Here is an 18,695-nt window from a genome sequence, read left to right as displayed (position 1 = left end):
ATTCATGTTTGAATTCTGTCTAGAAACTGTAATGCTTTATATTTTTTTCTTGAATTTTTAATGTCTTGCACAATTGGGATTTGCTTGGATATATGCACATCTTTGATTTTTGGCTCACATTTCCTTCCTGTATCTCAGAATTTCTCTTTTAGGTGATTTTTCTTCATACTGGTAAAATTTGCAAGTTCTTTTATCTTAAATATGTTGTAAACTCCTTCAGTTTTTGCTTGTCTAAAAATATAGTTATTTAAGAATCATTTCTGATAGATAGCTTTGCTAAGAATATGCTTCCGAATGATAGTGTGTATTCCAGCTTTTTACATTATTTTAGAAAATCTGCTGTGAACCTAATTTTTTGTGATTTTTTGTGAGTTCTATGTCTTTTCTATCTGGTAGCATTTAATGTTTTCTCTCTAGTTATTCTTGGTCCTTTTTCTTTGAATTATATGTTTTATGTCTTTTTATTATCTTATTTCCAGGTAGGGAGCTGGAAAAAATTGCACATGGCCCCGGCTGCCCAGGGTCTTTATAGGCCAGTATGGGAGGGGGACCTGCTGAGTGACAGGTGGATGTTAAGGGTCAGTGAAATTTTCCAGCCCACTTGATCAGTCACCATTTGGCGCACTGGTCTTTGTCTCAGTTGCTCTGCTCTGCTCCCTACAGTAGCCCAAATTCCAACCTAACATCCCAACCTTTTTGGTGATATAGGGTGCTGGAGTCCATCTGGCTACTTCCTGCATGTTAGGAGGCATCATGGGGAAAAAAAGGTTCAAGTTCTAGTTCGGTAGGGAGGCGGCTATAAGAGTGTAGGAACACCTGGTTGTATGTCAACCTGCAACCTCACTCATGCAGTTCCGGGCAAACCTGAGAAGACAGGGAGCAATCAATAGCAGAAATCCTATCACAAATAGGGGAGTAAGGATAGGGGTCACCCAGGTGACAAGAGCAGAGTTCAGCCATCCTGGCCAGGGGTTATTTGATTCTCCTTGCTTCAGCCTTTTATTTAGATGTCTGAGAGTTTCAACGTTGCTTCCATTAGACAGGTTTCATTAATGCAGCAACAACTTTCTTCTCTCAGGAAGAGGCATATTCCCCCTTTGTCTGCCATCAGATCTAGTGCTCGAAGGTTTTGCAAGGAAACTTGAACAATACATGTTATTCATCTTTGCAGGGATGTCAGGGGGGCAGCAGATGCCTCTACTGCCTTCTGGAGTTGCTGTTCTAGTTTAGCTTTTGGATGTCAGTGACTGCATAACCAAGTCCTCTTGTTGGTATAACCTGTAGTTAGTAGAGATCTCTATATTCCTGTGACTTAGGGCTAGATAATCATACTAGCAAGCATAGATTAAGCCTACCTATGTAGTTTAGGAGGATCTATAGGCCTTAAACTGACTAAAAACTCCTGATTCTGGCAGTTTCTCTTGATAGTTAGCAGGTACATCTGCCTAAGAATCTCTCTCTTGTAGCTTCCAGTCTTTATTTATTCTGCGAGGGGGGGGGGGGCGGATAACACAAGTGTACATCTTAGGTTGCACTTAACTATTGTTTCTTTTAAATGCCCAAGAATGGCTATATTTCAGTTTTAACTGTTTTGCTAGGTGTCTAAGATCAAGCTAGTCAAATTGACATGTTCCTGGCTTTTCTTGGCCTCTGTATTTAATATCAACCTCTAAATTTGATCTTAACCATCCAGCAAGCCAGTCTCACCAATCAGAAAGTCAGAGTACTGGGCTTTAATTTCAATGTCTATGACTTTACAGTTATTCACCCCCTTTTGTCTAATTGGGGTCTACATCATCTGTCCTACAGGTGATGGCTTATTATTTCAAGTTAATTTATGGTGTTTGCCCTTAAAGCACTACTTCTGCAAAAAATTAATCAGGCAACAGTTAGAGTTTAGAAGGAATATACAAAATGGAATCACCAATGGTAAACATTCAGTTTGTGCAATAGCTATCTTGAATTTTGGTTGAGTTATTCATTATATCCCTGTTTGAGATCACAATAATCTTTACAACAAACATCAAACTTTTGAACACAACTTTAAATGAATTAAAGACTGGCTTACTTTGGAGCCATTCTAACATGCAGCAGGGTGAGGCACAGCCTTATTTCAGGTAAGGCGGGGCTCTTCACAAAACAGATTTTTGAAGATTAAGCTGACATCAGATGGATCTCTGTTCTCAGATGGAAATGCAGATCTAAACAGTTATGTCAGCAATCTTTATTTATATGTGTCTTATTATCAGGTTAAAGATTATGTAAGCATTATTCTTTGTTTTCAGGAAAGTTACAGAAACTAGGACATCTATCTAACTTTTTTCAGCTGCAAAGTGCAATGTTAGGAGCTTTGTGTAGCTCTCAAGAAAGTCCACTGTCCAAAGTTACTTTAGGGTGAGCAGGAACCAGAGAAGGGAGCTGAGGAAACACTGGCTATCTGGCAAAAGAATTCCTTCCTGCCCAAGAGCTGTGTGTCTGAGATCAATGTCAGAGCTGTTAGGATTCCTGCACAGAGCCTCCTCAGGGAGGGTACTGACACAGCAGTTAGGCATCTTGTGCCCCTGCACAGGAACACTCCCAGGCACCAGGCTACAGTCATGAGGTCATCAGAGACCAAAATCTCAGTCACTGTTGTCCCATTTTTTGCTATCGTGCATCACACTCTTTCTTAAATGTCATTTTAAGAAATTTATAAATAATAAAAATTAACAGGAACAATGTCAAGGGTAAATTAGTGTTTTTAAAGGAATCCTTGACATTTTGACATATAAACTTTGGTTTATATCAGTACATTAGTATTTGACCTTAGGAAAAACCTTAAATAGCTTTAACTGATTGTCTCACATACATATAATCAACTTAGTTACATGCAAACTTGTTGAAATTTGCCCTTTACTTACAGAGACTTTCTTAGCACTTACTTTGATCCTCATATATTCCATCAGTGAAAAATCCACATTCCTTCCATATAGCCCAATGTGAGTGAGCAATCAAGAAGGTGTATTAGGAATCTGTGTAGATATTAACCTGTTTACCTCTGGATGGAATTAGAGCCCTAATCAGAGCAAAGAGTTTGACTTTTTGGGAACTGGTATCTTTTTGAAGGCAATTGGCTTCTAGAACTGAGGCAGTGGCGATCACTGGGTAAGCGGCTCTATGGCATCTATCAGGACCCAGCACAGAACTGCCATCTACAAAAATGGTTAGTCAGTCCCTCCGGTGGCAGGCTCTTTTCATGGCCAGCTTCTCGGAGCAGACCGCCCAATGAGAGCCTTTCTGCACAGAGCCACCTCCATGTCCTGGAACCAGTAGCGGGCTAGGGACAGCTTTCTTCAGAAATACTGCATTATCAAGTTCCTCCAAGACTTCAGGCTACTAAAGGCTGGGAGGTGATATACTGGAAATCTACAGGGACATTATAAGCCAATAGAGGAAATCTGCAATATCTCAGAGTCCCACAGATATCTGACCAATATGAGAAAACAAGGGAAGAAAGTGTACCAAACAAACCTAGATACTATATCAATAAAACCCAAAGACAGCACAGCAGAAGAAATGTCAGAAAGGGAGTTCAGAATGTATATAATTTAAACAATCAGAAAAGCAAATGAGGAGATGAAAGAGCAAATGCAGGCATTGAAGGACGAGATAAAAGAGCAAATGCAGGCATTAAATGATTGAACCAATCAACAGATAAAACACCAAATATGGGAAGTAAGATATCATTTCAATAAAGAGTGAGAGATACTGAAAAAAAAAAACAAACAGAAATCCTTGAAATGAAGGAAACAATAAACCAAGTTAAAAACTCCATAGAAAGCATGACCAATAGGATAGAACACCTGGAAGACACAACTTCAGACATTGAAGATAAAATTTATCTAACCTTGAAAACAAAGTTGACCTAACAGAGAAGATGGTAAGAAATCATGAACAGAATCTACAAGAATTATGGGATATCATGAAAAGGCCAAACTTAAGAATTATTGGGATTGAGAAAGGTTCAGAGAAACAAACCAATGGAATGAACAATCTATTCAATGAAATAATATCAGAAAATTTCCCAAATCTGAAGAATGAAATGGAAAACCAAGTACAAGAGGCTTATAGGACTCCAAATATACAAAATTACAACAGACCCACACCAAGGCATATTATTATGAAAATACCTAACATACAAAATAAAGACAGAATTTTAAAGGCCTCGAGAGAAAAGAATCAGATTACATTCAGGGGGAAACCAATAAGAATATTGGCAGATTTTTCAATCCAGACCCTAAAAGCTAGAAGGGCCTGGAACAACATTTACCAAGCCCTGAAAGAAAACAGATGCCAACCAAGAATCTTATACCCAGCAAAACTTACTTTCAGATTTGACGACAAAATAAGATCCTTCCATGATAAACAAAAGCTAAAGGAATTTACAAAAAGAAAGCTGGCATTACAGAACATTCTCAGCAAAATATTCCATGAGGAAGAGATGAAAAACAACGATGCAAATCAGCAACGGGAGGAACTAGCCTAAAGGAATAGCCAAATAAAGGAGAAACCAAATCATGTCAACATACAAAAATAAGTCAAATGACTGGAAATACAAATCAAATCTCAAAAATAACCCTGAATGTTAATGGCCTGAACTCATCAATCAAAAGACATAAAATGGCAGATTGGATTAAAAAGAAAAATCCAACAATATGCTGCCTGCAAGAGACTCATCTCATAGAAAGAGATACCCATAGACTAAAGGTGAAAGAATGGGAAAAAACATACCATGCACACAGACACAGAAAAAAAGCTGGAGTATCAATCCTCATTTCAGATAATGTGGACTTCAAGCCAAACTAGTCAGAAGGGATAAAGAAGGACATTACATACTGCTTAAGGGAAGCATAAATCAGCAAGACATAACAATCATAAACATCTATGCCCCGAACATTGGCTCATCCATGTACGTCAAACAAATTCTTCTCAATTCCAGAAATCAAATAGACCACAACACAATAATACTAGGCGATTTTAACAAACCTCTCTCACCACTGGATAGATCGTCCAAACAAAAATTGAATAAAGAAACCATAGATCTCAATAACACAATCAATAATTTAGACTTAACAGACTTATATAGAATATACCATCCAACAAAGAATGAATACACTTTCTTCTCAGCAGCACATGGATCCTTCTCTAAAATAGACCATATTTTATGCCACAAAGCTACTGTTAGCAAATACAAGAAGATAGAGATAATACCTTGGATTCTATCAGATCATAATGGATTGAAATTAGAAATAAATGACAGAATAAAAGACAGAAACTTCTCCAATACATGGAGATTAAATAATACACTATTATATGATGAATGGATAATAGACGACATCAGGAGGGAAATAAAAAATTTCTTAGAAGTAAACGAGAACAAAGACATCATATCAAAATCTCTGGGACACTATGAAAGCAGTATTTAGAGGCAGATTTATTTCATGGGGCACATTCAACAAAAGAAGTACAAATCAACAAATAAATGACTTAACACTACAGCTCAAAGCCCTAGAAAAAGAAGAGCAGACCAACACCAAAAGTAGTAGAAGACAGGAAATAGTTAAAATCAGAGCCAAAATCAACAAAATTGAACCAAAAGAAAAAATTGAAAAAATTAACAAAACAAATAGTTGGTTCTTTGAAAAAATAAACAAAATTGATAAATCCTTAGCCACAATAACAGATAGAGAGGGAGAAAACTCAAATTACTAAAATTCGGAATGAACAAGGAAATATCACAACAGACACGAGTGAAATACAAAACATAATTAGAGGCTATTTTGAAAATCTATACTCCAACAAAACAGAAAACCTAGAAGACATCAACAAGTTTCTAGAGACATATGAATTACCGAAACTGAACGAGGAGGATATACACAACTTACATAAATCAATTTCAAACAATGAAATAGAAGAGGTCATCAAAAGCCTACCAACAAAAAATGTTTGGGACCAGATGGGTTCTCAGCAGAGTTCTACAAAACCTTTAAAGAAGAGCTCATTCCAATACTCCTCAAAGTATTCCATGAAATAGAAGAGGAGGGAACCCTCCCAAACTCATTCTATGAAGCCAATATCACACTGATACCTCAACCAGACAGAGACACATAGAGGAAAGAAAATTTCAGACCAATATCCTTAATGAACATCGACGCAAAAATTCTCAACAAAATTTTAGCAAATCGCATACAAAAATATATTAAAAAGATAGTGCACCATGATCAACTGGGTTTTATCCCAGGGATGCAAGGTTGGTTCAACATCTGGAAATTAATAAATGTCATTCACCATATCAACAGACTTAAAGTTACGAATCACATGATTATTTCCATAGATGCAGAAAAACATTTGATAAAATACAGCATCCCTTCATGCTCAAAACACTACAAAAAATTGGGATAGTGGGAACATTCCTTAACATTGTGAAGGCCATCTATACTAAGCCCAAGGCCAATATCATTCTAAATGGTGAAAAACTGAAAGTATTGCCCCTAAAAACTGGAACAAGGCAGGGATGCCCTCTTTCACCACTTCTATTCAACATCGTTCTTGAAACTCTAGCCAGAGCAATTAGACAAACCAAAGAAATTAAAGGGATATGAATTGGAAAAGAAGAACTCAAACTATCCCTGTTCGCTGATGACATGATTATATATTTAGAGGAACCTGGAAATTCCACCAGAAAACTTTTAGAACTCACAAGTGAATTCAGTAAAGTAGCAGGTTACAAGATCAATGCTCATAAATCCAACGCATTTTTATACATAAGGGATGAATCTTCCGAAAGAGAAATTGGGAAAACTACCCCATTCACAATAGCATCGAAAAAAATAAAATACTTGGGAATCAATCTCACAAAAGAGTTGAAAGACCTCTACAATGAGAACTACAGCACACTAAAGAAAGAAATTAAAGAAACCTTAGAAGATGGAAAGATCTTCCATGTTCTTGGATAGGCAAAACTAATATTGTCAAAATGGCCGTACTACCAAAAGTGCTATACAGATACAATGCAATTCCAATTAAAATCCCAATGATGTACCTCACAGAAATAGAGCAAGCAATCATGAAATTCATCTGGAAGAATAAGAAACCCAGAATAGCTAAAGCAATCCTTAGCAGGAAGAGCGAAGCAGGGGGTATCACAATACCAGATCTTCAACTCTACTACAAAGCAATAGTAACAAAAACGGCATGGTATTGGTACCAAAATAGACAGGTAGAACAATGGTACAGAATAGAGGACACGGACACAAACCCAAATAAATACAATTTTCTCATACTAGACAAAGGTGCCAAAAATATGCAATGGAGAAAAGATAGCCTCTTCAACATATGGTGCTGGCAAAACTGGAAAACTATACGCAACAGAATGAAATTAAACCCCTATCTCTCACCCTGAACAAAAATCAACTGAAAATGGACCAAGGACTTCAGAATCAGGCAAGAGACCCTGCATCATATAGAAGAAAAAGTAGGTCCAAACCTTCTACTTGTTGGCTTAGGATCAGACTTCCTTAGCAGGACTTCCATAGCAGAAGAAATAAAAGCAAGAATCAACAACTGGGATAGATTCAAACTAAAAAGCTTTCTCTCAGCAAAGGAAACTATCAGTAATGTGAAGAGAGAGCCTACAGAGTGGGAGAATATCTTTGCCACACATACTTCAGATAGAGCACTAATCTCCAGAATCTATAAAGAACTCAAAAAACTCTACACCAAGAATGCAAATAATCCAATCGACAAATGGGCTAAGGAAATGAATAGACACTTCACAGAAGAAGATCTACAAGCAATCAATAAGATATATGGAAAAATGTTCAACATCTCTAGTAATAAGAGAAATGCAAATCAAAACCACCCTCAGAGTCCATCTCACCCCAATTTGAATGGCGATTATCAAGAATACAAGCAATAACAGGTGTTGGTGAGGATGTGGGGAAAAAGGTACACTCATACATTGCTGGTGGGGTTGTAAATTAGTGCAGCCAATCTGGAAAGCAATATGGAGATTCCTCAGAAAGCTTGGAATGGAACCACCATTTGACCCAGCTATCCCACTCCTTGGCCTATACCCAAAGGACTTAAAATCATCATACTACAGAGATACAGCCACATCAATGTTCATTGCTGCTCAATTCAACATAGCCAGATTATGGAACCAACCTAGATGTCCTTCAATTGATGAATGGATAAAGAAACTGTGGCATATATGTACAATGGAATATTACTTTGCCATAAAGAATGATAAAATTATGGCATTTGCGGGCAAATGGATGAAAGTGGAGAATATCATGCTAAGTGAGATAAGCCAATCTCAAAAAACTAAAGGACGAATGATCTCACTGATAAACGGATGATGACCTATAATGGGGTAGGGAAGGGTTAGCGTTAGGATTAGTGTTAGGTTTAGGGTTGGGGTTAAGGAGGATGGCAAGAATGGAGGAAGGAAGGACTGTATAGAGGGAAAAGAGTGGTGGGAGGGGTGGAGGGAAGGAAAAAAATAACAGAATGAATCAAACAACATTACCCTATGTAAATTTATGATTATACAAATGGTATGCTGTTACTCCATGTACAAACAGAGAAACAACATGTATCCCATTTGTTTACAATAAAAAAAAATGGTCAGGTCAGGTGAGGGGTGTGGGTAATTGAAGAGGTCTTCAGGAGTTGAACAGAGCACCTCTAGCACCTGTGGGAGTGGAAGGGATTTATGTCTTAAGAGGTCCTGCAGTTGATGGGTGGAAGACACAGTTATTGTTTGGAGTAGGGTGAATTTTAGAGCTTCCCTAGTTAATTCAGCTGCTGCCACCAGTGCTCAGAGACATGGTAGCCACCCACAAACCGTGGAATCAAGCTGCTTGGAGAGATATGCCACTGGTCTGGAAGAAGGTCCAGTTGGTTGTCCATGGAGGCCAGTGATAACACCCTGTTTTTCATCTGTGAAGAGATGGAAAGGATGGTTACGGTTGGGGAGAGAGAGAGCACAGGGGAGGATATGAGAGCATCCCTGAGCTTGTAAAAAGAGTTAGCTATCATCTTGGGGGAGGTAAGGGGCCCATGTGGAGTCTCCTTTGCTGCCTGATATAGAGGTTTGGCAAGAAGTGTAAGATTAGGGACCCAGTGTCTGAAAAAACCAGTCAAACCCAGGAAGGAGAGAATGTAATCTGCCATTTCTGGTGGTATACGTACTGGCAGTCTGGGGATGTTACAAGGGGAGTCAGTAGGGACAAGGAGTCCCTGAGTAAGCAACCAGTTTATAATGGGTTTAGGTCCTTCCCTGTGAGTACAGGGAATTGGAAACTGGAAGGGTAGGTGGTGTGGGGGTACTAGAGAATGTATGAAACAGGTAGAAGAAGGTGAGCACTAGCAGTGTGCCTGGGAAGAAACTGTAGGGTGGATCCTAGGAGTTGGAGAACATCTCTTCCAAAAAGAAAAGCTTGAGAATGGTTGTGAGTGCCCTTTGGTGGCCATCTTGATTGAGACCTACCTAAAACATACTGAGGCTTGGCCATGGTCGAATAAGAAACTAGCCGTTTACAGCTTAAGTCTTGGGGGAGTCCCACTTTAGTAAAATTATGGTGGAGACAGTCCAAAGGAGTTTTGGGGTCGAATGAGCTCCTGGTATTTCCCATTAGCCCTCCAACTTTACCCAGATAGGTATGCAGAAGCCAGAAAAAGGCATCCCAATATCAGTTCATGCACACTGGAAAAATGGTGGACTGGTCAAAAGCCAAAACATCTTTCAAGTTTTGGGGGTGCGGAACAGAATAAATGGGGGGCTAACTGGAGGCCGGAACATTCTTCACAGCGACGAGAGCTCAAACGGAACCAGCAGGAGGCGGTCTGTGGCGTGCCCACGGACAGACCCCCAGTGGAACAGAGGGTAAAAATTGGAACGACAAATGGGAAAAAAAAAAAAAAACCTAACTTACCCCATCTGATGCCAGATAAACAGAAACAGGATGGAGCAGAATGGAGCAGAGCTGAGTGGAACTGAATGGAATCTCCTGGTTCTTCTGAGGGAGGGAGTGGGCCTCAACCCGGAGGGGGGAGCCTGAAAACCCCTCCTGGGTTTCAGCACCAAATGTAAGCTCAGGGGCACGGTTAGTGGCCAAATAAAATTGGACAGAAGTGGCAGAAGCAAGCTTTATTGGAATTTGGCTTTTGGGTGAAACTCCCAGCCCCCACCCCACCCCCCAGGGTACAAGGTCAGGTAAGGACCCGGAGAAAATTGGCTTGGCCCCTGCTGCCCAGGGTCTTTATAGGCCGGAATGTGAGGGGGTCCTGCTGAGTGAGCGGTGGATGTTAAGGGTCAGTGGAATTTTCCAGCCCATTTGATTGGTCACCACTTCTGCCCTGTCCTTCGTCTTAGTTGCTCTGCTCTGCCTCCTACAGTTGCCTAAATTCTGACCTAACATGTGCAATACTATTTTGTTAAATATGATCACTGATTTCTCCAGAAATTATTCATCCAGCATAGCTGCAACTTTATACCTTTTGGGTAATAGCTCCCCATTTCTCTCACCCTCACAACCCCTTGGAAACCACCATCCTAATCTCTACTTCTATGAGCTGATTATTTTTAATACCTCTGCTAAGGGGAATCGTGTAATATTTATTCTTCTATGACAAGCCTATTTCACTTAGAATAATATCCTCCAGGTTCATGCATATTCTTACAAATGCAGGATTTCCTTCTTCCTTCAATGTGACAATAATCTTCTGTATGCATTGTGTGTGTGTGTGTGTGTGTGTGTGTGTGTGTGTGTGTATGTGTATACACATATACATGTGTCTTTTTCATTGGTGATGCAGATATCTTGACTATGTACTGTGAATAAAGTTGCATTGACATGGAAATTCAGATATCACTTTAAGATCCTGGTTTCAATTCCTTTTTAATATAAACTTAGCAGTGGAATCACGGGATCATACGGTAGTTCAGTTTTTAGTTTCTGAATGCCTCCATACTCCTTCCCATAGCATATGTCCCATTTTATATCTCTATCAACAGTGTAAAAGAATTTCAATTTCCCTACAACTCCACCAACACTTGTATTTATTTTTTAGTACTATCTGTCCAACTGATGTGAAGTGAGCTCATTGCAGTTTTGATTTGCATTTTCCTGATAATTATCTTTTTAAGTATCTGTTGACTATTTGCATGTCTTTGTAGAAATGTCCTGTTAAAACCCTTTGCCCATTTTTAAATTGGGTAAATTGGGCCATTTTTTTTTTTTTTTTAATTTCACTACTGAGTTGCTAGGTTCCTTATAGATTTAGAAAATTAACCCCTTATTAGAGACGTGATTTAAATATTTTCTCCCATTCTCCAGGTTGCCTTTCATTCTGTTGTTTCCCTCGTTGGGCCGGCACTTTTTGGTTTGTTGTGGTCCTACTTTTCTAGTTCTTATTATTGTTTGTATTTGTGGTGGTGTAGCAAAGAAATAATCTCCAAGATCAATGTTAACTAGCAGAGTCGCTGCAGAGTGGGAACCGTACCTGCCGAGCAGGAGGAGCTGCGGGGTAGCTGCCAGAACCGAGTGCGCAGGCTCAGAGCACAGGCAGCCAGTGGGGACTCTGAATTCCTGAAGCTTCCAGCACCAGCCCCCAAGCCGGGTGTCTGAGACACGTGATCAGCTGTGCAGTGGCTCCTGGAAGGACAGCTGAAGGCGGAGTGGCATTATACTCCTGTGAAGCAGGATGAGGCAATTCAGAGAGGTTGCAGACTGTTTCATCAGATACTCATTTGTGAAGAGAGTCAGCCCCAGGGGGTGAAGGATTTGAATTCCGGACAGCCGAGAGCTGCCACCAGCCCACTGGGCCAGCTAGATGTCCAGGACATGTGCCAGGAGGCTGCCTGGGGCTTCCCTACCGGTGAGCTCTGCCAGTGTATCCAGTAGAGGAGGACAGGAGAGCTAGATTTACCGTCTGCTGGTGGAGAAAAGCAGCCCATGGCCTTCTTGTACCCTGTGCTGCTGAGCCCCAGCTCCGAGGCTCCTGGAGGGCTCCTGCAGGGCTGGGTGGGGGTGCACCATGCAAGCCAACTTCTGGAGCTTCACAGTTAAGGCTCTTTTCTTCCCAATTCCTGATTTTACTCCAGTGGATGTGGTATTACATAGGGAATAAGAAGGTATACAGAATTGACATATTAGGAACCAATTACACCCAATTTTGGTACGATCTATCATAGTGAATAAACGCAGTCTACTGTCATGTACAAAAAATTAGAACAAATTAAAAAAAATTTTTAAATCATTAAGTGTTTTCGAAAACCAAAAGGAAAAGAGGGGCTATTCATTGTTCTGCAACACTTGTGTCTGTTCTTGGCCTCCCTCAGCCTTTGCTCCCTCAACTACTGGGTTATACAGAGGCTTAAATAAAGCAATGGACTGTATGTTACTAGGAAAGTACCTGGAATTTCCCGATGATTTTTATAAATAAAAACTGGGATTATCAAGATGGCGGATTAGAGGGTGACTGCATTTCATGTCACTCCAGGATTAAGGATTCAAGAAGAGAAGGTATTGAGAGGCTCGGGACCAGCTCAGAGTCTCCAGGTGAGTCTCTCCCACTGGACGAAGCTACCGGACGGGTGGTAGTCCCAGAACACAGGGAACTTTGTGGGGTAGAGTTGCCCAGTGAGACTCCCGTGCTGGAGTTGTGAACCCGGACAACCAGGAGCATTGTAGAGAAGGGGCAACTCAGCAAGAGGCTTCAGAGCAGAGTGAGGGTCCCAGGACCAAGCAAGAGGACCAGACTGCAGGCAGCTTCTTGGAGGAGGGTCGCTCAATGAGAGGCTTTGGTGCAGGGCGAGTCTCCCTGGCCCAGGAGGTAGGTCCAGACCCCAGGGAACGTCGCAGATGAAGGCTGCCCAGCTCAGGTGGTAGTTCTGGACTGAAGGAAACATCTCAGAAGAGAGCTGCCCAGTGAGACTTCCCCACCGGGTGAGCTTCCCCACTGGGTAAGGCTTTCCCACCAAAAGAACCAGAGACACAGGCCCAGAACAGACATGCCCTAGCCCACAGGCTAGTCCCCATTTTGACTGACCATTGGTCAACAAGTGGAGGTACCTCTGACCACTAGCAGGGAATATACACACTTGAAGGCCACCACCCCTAGAGGGGCAGCTTCCTTGAGGAGCACTGCATTATCAACTTCCTCCAAGATTTCAGGTTAATAAAGGCTAGGAGGTGAGTTATTGGAAATCTACAGAGACACTATAAGTCAATAGAGGAAATCTGCAATATCTCAGAGTTTCACTACTACAGGGGTAGATACCTCAGCAATATGAGAAAACAAGAGAAGAAAATGTCCCAAACGAACCTAGATGCTACATCAATATAATCCTATGACAGCATGGCAGAAGAAATGTCAGAAAGGGAGTTCAGAATGTACATAATTAAAATGATCAGAGAAGCAAACAATGAGATGAAACAACAAATGCAGGCTTTGAATGATTGCACCAATCAACAGTTAAAACAGCAAATGTGGACAGCAAAAGATCATTTGAATAAAGAGTGAGAGATACTGAAAAAAACCAAAAAGAAAACCTTGAAATGAAGGAAACAATAAACCAAGTTAAAAACTCCATAGAAAGCATAACCAATAGGATAGAACACCTGGAAGACAGAAGCTCAAACATCGAAGAAAAAATATTTAATCTAGAAAACAAAGTTGACCAAACAGAGAAGATGGTAAGAAATCATGAACAGAATCTACAACAATTGTGGGATATCATGAAAGACCAAAATTAGGAATTATTGGTATTGAGGAAGGCACAGAGAAACAAACCAAAGGAATGAATGATATATTCAATGAAATAATATCAGAAAATTTCCCAAATCTGAAGAATGAAATGGAAAATCAAGTTCAAGAGGCTTATAGGACTCCAAATACACAAAATTACAACAGACCCACACCATGTCACATTAAAATGAAAATGCCTAACATACAAAATAAAGACAGAATTGGAAAGACTGCAAGAGAAAAGAATCAAATTACATTCAGGGGGAAATGAATACGGATATCAGCAGATTTTTCAATACAGACCCTAAAAGCTAGAAGGGCCTGGAACAACATTTACCAAGCTCTGAAAGAAAATAGATGCCAACCAAGAATCTTATACTCAGCAAAACTTACTTTCAGATTTGACGATGAAATAAATCCTTCCATGATAAACAAAAGCTAAAAGAATTTTCAAAAAGAAAGCTGGCATTACAGAACATTCTCAGCAAAATATTCCATGAGGAAGAGATGAAAAATAATGATGTAAATTAGCAAAGGGAGGAACTACCCTAAAGGAATATCCAAATAAAGGAGAAACCAAGTCATGTCAAAAAACAAAAATGAGGGGAGGTTTCAAGATGGCGGCCTAGAGGGTGGCTGCATTTCATGTTGCTCCAGGACTCAGGATTCAAAAGAGGAGGTATTGAGACACTTGGGACCAACTCAAAGCAGCCGGGTGACTCTCACCCGATGGGAAGGCGTCCCGGATGGGACAGTGGACCCGGAACGCAGGGAACTTTGTGAAGTAGAGCTGCTGGCGAGACGCCCCTCCCCCCGCTGGAGCAGTGAACGCGGACAACTGGGAGCGCCGTAAAGGAGGCCGCTTGGCACAGCGCTGGGACTCGGAGCAACCACTGGGGCTCCGGCGGCTGCCCAGGGGAGGAGTGGCGAGGAGAGCTGTGTGGACTCAGGACACCGGGGCCTGCCCTGAGGAGGAGGAGGAGGAACGTGGCCACTTGGATTTGGAGTGACTGCACCAGAGCTGCAGGCGGTTGCCAGAGGAGAAGCTGTGCGGCGAGCTGTTTGGACTCTAAGCGACCGCTTCTGAACACCGGGGCCTGCCCTGAGGACGAGGAGGAGGAAGAGGAGCGCGGCCGCTTGGATTCGGGGTGACTACACCAGAGCTACAGGTGGTTGCCAGAGAAGGGGCTGCGTGGCGAGCTGTTTGGACTCGGACCACTTCTGAACCCCGGGGCCTGCCCGGAGGAGTAGGAGGAGGAGGAGGAGCACGGTGGGTCGTTTGGACTTGCAGTGACTGCATTAGCGCTCCAGGTGGCTGCTCAGAGGAGAAGGCGAGTGGGCCTGCTGAAGTTCCCATGATGTCACCAAATGGATCCATTCCTCCCATCCACGTGCCTCCAGGTTATATCTCACAGGTGATTGAAGACAGTACTGGAGTTCGCCGGGTGGTGGTCACACCCCAGTCTCCTGAGTGTTATCCCCCAAGCTACCCCTCAGCCATGTCTCCAACCCACCACCTGCCCCCCTACCTGACCCACCATCCACATTTCATTCATAACTCACACACGGCTTACTACCCACCCATTACTGGACCTGGAGACATGCCACCTCAGTTTTTTCCTCAGCATCACCTTCCCCCCACAATATACGGTGAGCAAGAAATTATACCACTCTATGGAATGTCAAGCTACATTACCCGAGAAGACCAGTACAGCAAACCTCCACACAAAAAACTGAAGGACCGTCAGATTGACCGCCAAAACCGCCTCAATAGCCCTCCTTCATCCATCTACAAAAGCAACTGCACAACTGTATACAACGGCTACGGGAAGGGTCACAGTGGTGGAGGCAGTGGAGGCGGGGGAGGCGGCAGCGGTGGTGGGCCAGGAATCAAGAAAACAGAGCGGCGAGCGAGGAGCAGTCCAAAGTCAAATGATTCAGACTTGCAAGAGTAAGAGTTGGAAGTAAAGAGGGTGCAAGACATTCTTTCGGGAATAGAGAAGCCACAGGTTTCCAATATTCAGGCAAGAGCTGTTGTGTTGTCCTGGGCTCCCCCTGTTGGACTTTCGTGTGGACCGCACGGTGGTCTTTCCTTCCCCTACAGTTATGAGGTTGCCTTATCAGACAAAGGACGAGATGGAAAATACAAGATAATTTACAGTGGAGAAGAATTGGAATGTAACCTGAAAGATCTTAGACCAGCAACTGATTATCATGTGAGGGTATATGCCATGTACAATTCTGTAAAGGGGTCCTGCTCCGAGCCAGTTAGCTTCACCACCCACAGTTGTGCACCTGAATGTCCTTTCCCTCCTAAGCTGGCACACAGAAGCAAAAGTTCACTAACCTTGCAGTGGAAGGCACCAATTGACAATGGTTCAAAAATCACCAACTACCTTCTGGAATGGGATGAGGGAAAAAGAAACAGTGGTTTCAGACAGTGCTTCTTTGGGAGCCAGAAGCACTGCAAGTTGACAAAGCTTTGTCCAGCCATGGGGTACACATTCAGGCTGGCTGCTCGGAATGACATCGGCACCAGTGGCTACAGCCAAGAGGTGGTGTGCTACACATTAGGGAACATCCCTCAGATGCCTTCTGCACCCAGACTCGTTCGAGCTGGTGTCACATGGATCACACTGCAGTGGAATAAGCCAGAGGGCTGTTCACCTGAGGAAGTGATTACCTACACCCTGGATATTCAGGAGGATGAAAACGATAACCTTTTCCACCCAAAATACACTGGAGAGGATTTAACTTGTACTGTGAAAAATCTCAAAAGAAGCACACAGTATAAATTCAGGCTGACTGCTTCTAATATGGAAGGGAAAAGTTGTCCAAGTGAAGTTTTGGTTTGTACGACCAGTCCTGACAGGCCTGGACCTCCTACCAGACCCCTCATTAAAGGGCCAGTCACATCAGTCACATCTCATGGCTTCAGTGTCAAATGGGACCCTCCCAAGGACAATGGTGGTTCAGAGATCCTTAAGTACTTGCTGGAGATTACCGATGGAAATTCTGAAGCCAATCAGTGGGAAGTGGCATACAGTGGATCAGCTACAGAATACACTTTCACCCACTTGAAACCAGGCACTTTGTATAAACTCCGAGCATGCTGTATCAGCACCGGTGGACACAGTCAGTGTTCTGAAAGTCTCCCTGTTCGCACACTAAGTATTGCACCAGGTCAGTGTCGACCACCGAGGGTATTGGGTAGACCAAAGCACAAAGAAGTCCACTTAGAGTGGGATGTCCCGACATCTGCAAATGGCTGTGAGGTCTCAGAGTACAGTGTGGAGATGACGGAACCTGAGGATGTAGCTTCGGAGGTGTACCACGGGCCAGAGCTGGAGTGTACCGTAGGCAACCTGCTCCCTGGAACCGTGTATCGCTTCAGAGTGAGGGCGCTGAATGATGGAGGGTACGGTCCCTATTCTGATGTGTCAGAGATTACCACTGCCACGGGGCCTCCTGGACAATGCAAAGCACCTGTGTTTCTTTTACGCCTGAAGGCTGTGTGCTAGTGAGTTGGGAGAGCCCTGAAAGCACTGGTGCTGACATCTCAGAGTACAGGTTGGAATGGGGAGAAGATGAAGAATCCTTAGAACTCATTTATCATGGGACAGACACCTGCTTTGAGATAAAAGACCTGTTGCCTGCTGCACAGTACTGCTGTAGACTTCAGGCCTTCAATCAAGCTGGAGCAGGGCCATACAGTGAACTTGTCCTTTGCCAGACACCAGCATCTGCCCCTGATCCCGTCTCCACTCTCTGTGTCCTGGAGGAGGAGCCCCTCAGTGCCTCCCCCGACGCCCCCTCCGTGTGCCTTGTACTGACCTGGGAAGAGCCATGCAATAATGGGTCTGAAATCCTCGCTTATAACATCGATCTTGGAGACACTAGCGTTACCGTGGGCAACACCACCACCCACATTATGAAAGGTCTCCTTCCAGAAACTTCTTACCGGATCAGAATTCAGGCTATAAATGAAATTGGAGCTGGACCATTTAGTCAGTTCATTAAAGCAAAAACTCGGCCATTACCACCCTCGCCTCCAAGGCTAGAATGTGCTGCAGCTGGTCCTCAGAGCCTGAAGCTAAAATGGGGAGACAGTAACTCCAAGACGCACACTGCGGATGACATGGTGTACACTCTGCAGCTGGAGGACAGAAACAAGAGGTGCTTTGATTTGGTGCTGTGGAGACCAAGATCCAGAAAAACACAAGGGAGCCTGATGCTTCCGGCCCCTGTTCTCACAGCCACCTCGGTGCGTTGAGCTTCACAGGGACAGCACCAGGGCAAGTCAGGGCTGGCCAGGCCCTGGCAGCGCTGCGCTGTCCCTCACTGAAGAAAAACTGAATGTGGGCAGAGGAGCTCATCGGAAACTGAAAGGCCAAATGTCATCTATGCACTATTTGTGCACACTTGCTGGGAGGAGTTCAAGGTGAAGCTCGCTAATACTTCTCCAGTCAGCTTCTCAGAGCTTTTGAGGAAGTGCTTAGAGAGATGAAAGACCATGACTGCTAAGCAAAAAGGAAAATTTGAAGACATGGCAAAGACAGACTAGGCCCATGATGAAAGAGACATGAAAACCTATATCTCTCCTGAAGGGGAAACAAACAAGAAGCTCAAGGGTCCCAGCATACCGCGAGGCCTCCTTCAACCTTCTTGTTCTACCCGGAGTGTCGTCCAAGGACAAGCACAGCCTGTGCGGTGGTGCTAGTGCAGAGAAACTAGGAGAGATAGGGAACAGCACCACTGTAGGTGAAGCAGCCTCAGGAAAAGAAGGAGCTGAAGGGAAAATATGGAAGGGCGTAGCTGCACACCCAGCGGAAGGAAAGCCCGGTGCAAGAAAGGGAGTCAGCAAGGAAAAAGAAAAAGAGGGAAGAAGGGCTCCATGAAGA

At 42.9% G+C, this 18,695-nt stretch overlaps 1 protein-coding gene across 1 annotated transcript in view; it reads left to right on the top strand.

Annotated features, from left to right (window-relative positions):
* The window catches only part of LOC306664268 (fibronectin type III domain-containing protein 3B-like), a gene marked incomplete at both ends in the record, with an annotated part of 37,227 nt that extends 19,160 nt beyond the window's left edge, over window positions 1–18,067 (top strand). The window contains 5 exon segments of the mRNA XM_079145111.1: window positions 9,854–9,928; window positions 11,748–11,922; window positions 15,106–15,746; window positions 15,750–17,277; window positions 17,280–18,067. Of these exon segments, the coding sequence (XP_079001237.1) occupies window positions 9,854–9,928; window positions 11,748–11,922; window positions 15,106–15,746; window positions 15,750–17,277; window positions 17,280–18,067 (3,207 nt within the window).
* Window positions 18,068–18,695: the final 628 nt, after the last annotated feature.

The sequence above is a fragment of the Sciurus vulgaris genome (genome assembly GCF_902686455.1).
Source record: "Sciurus vulgaris genome assembly, chromosome: 6".
NCBI lineage: Eukaryota > Metazoa > Chordata > Mammalia > Rodentia > Sciuridae > Sciurus > Sciurus vulgaris.
The sequence above is the reverse complement of the archived record's forward strand: the minus strand, read 5'-3'. Positions and strand labels throughout refer to the sequence as shown.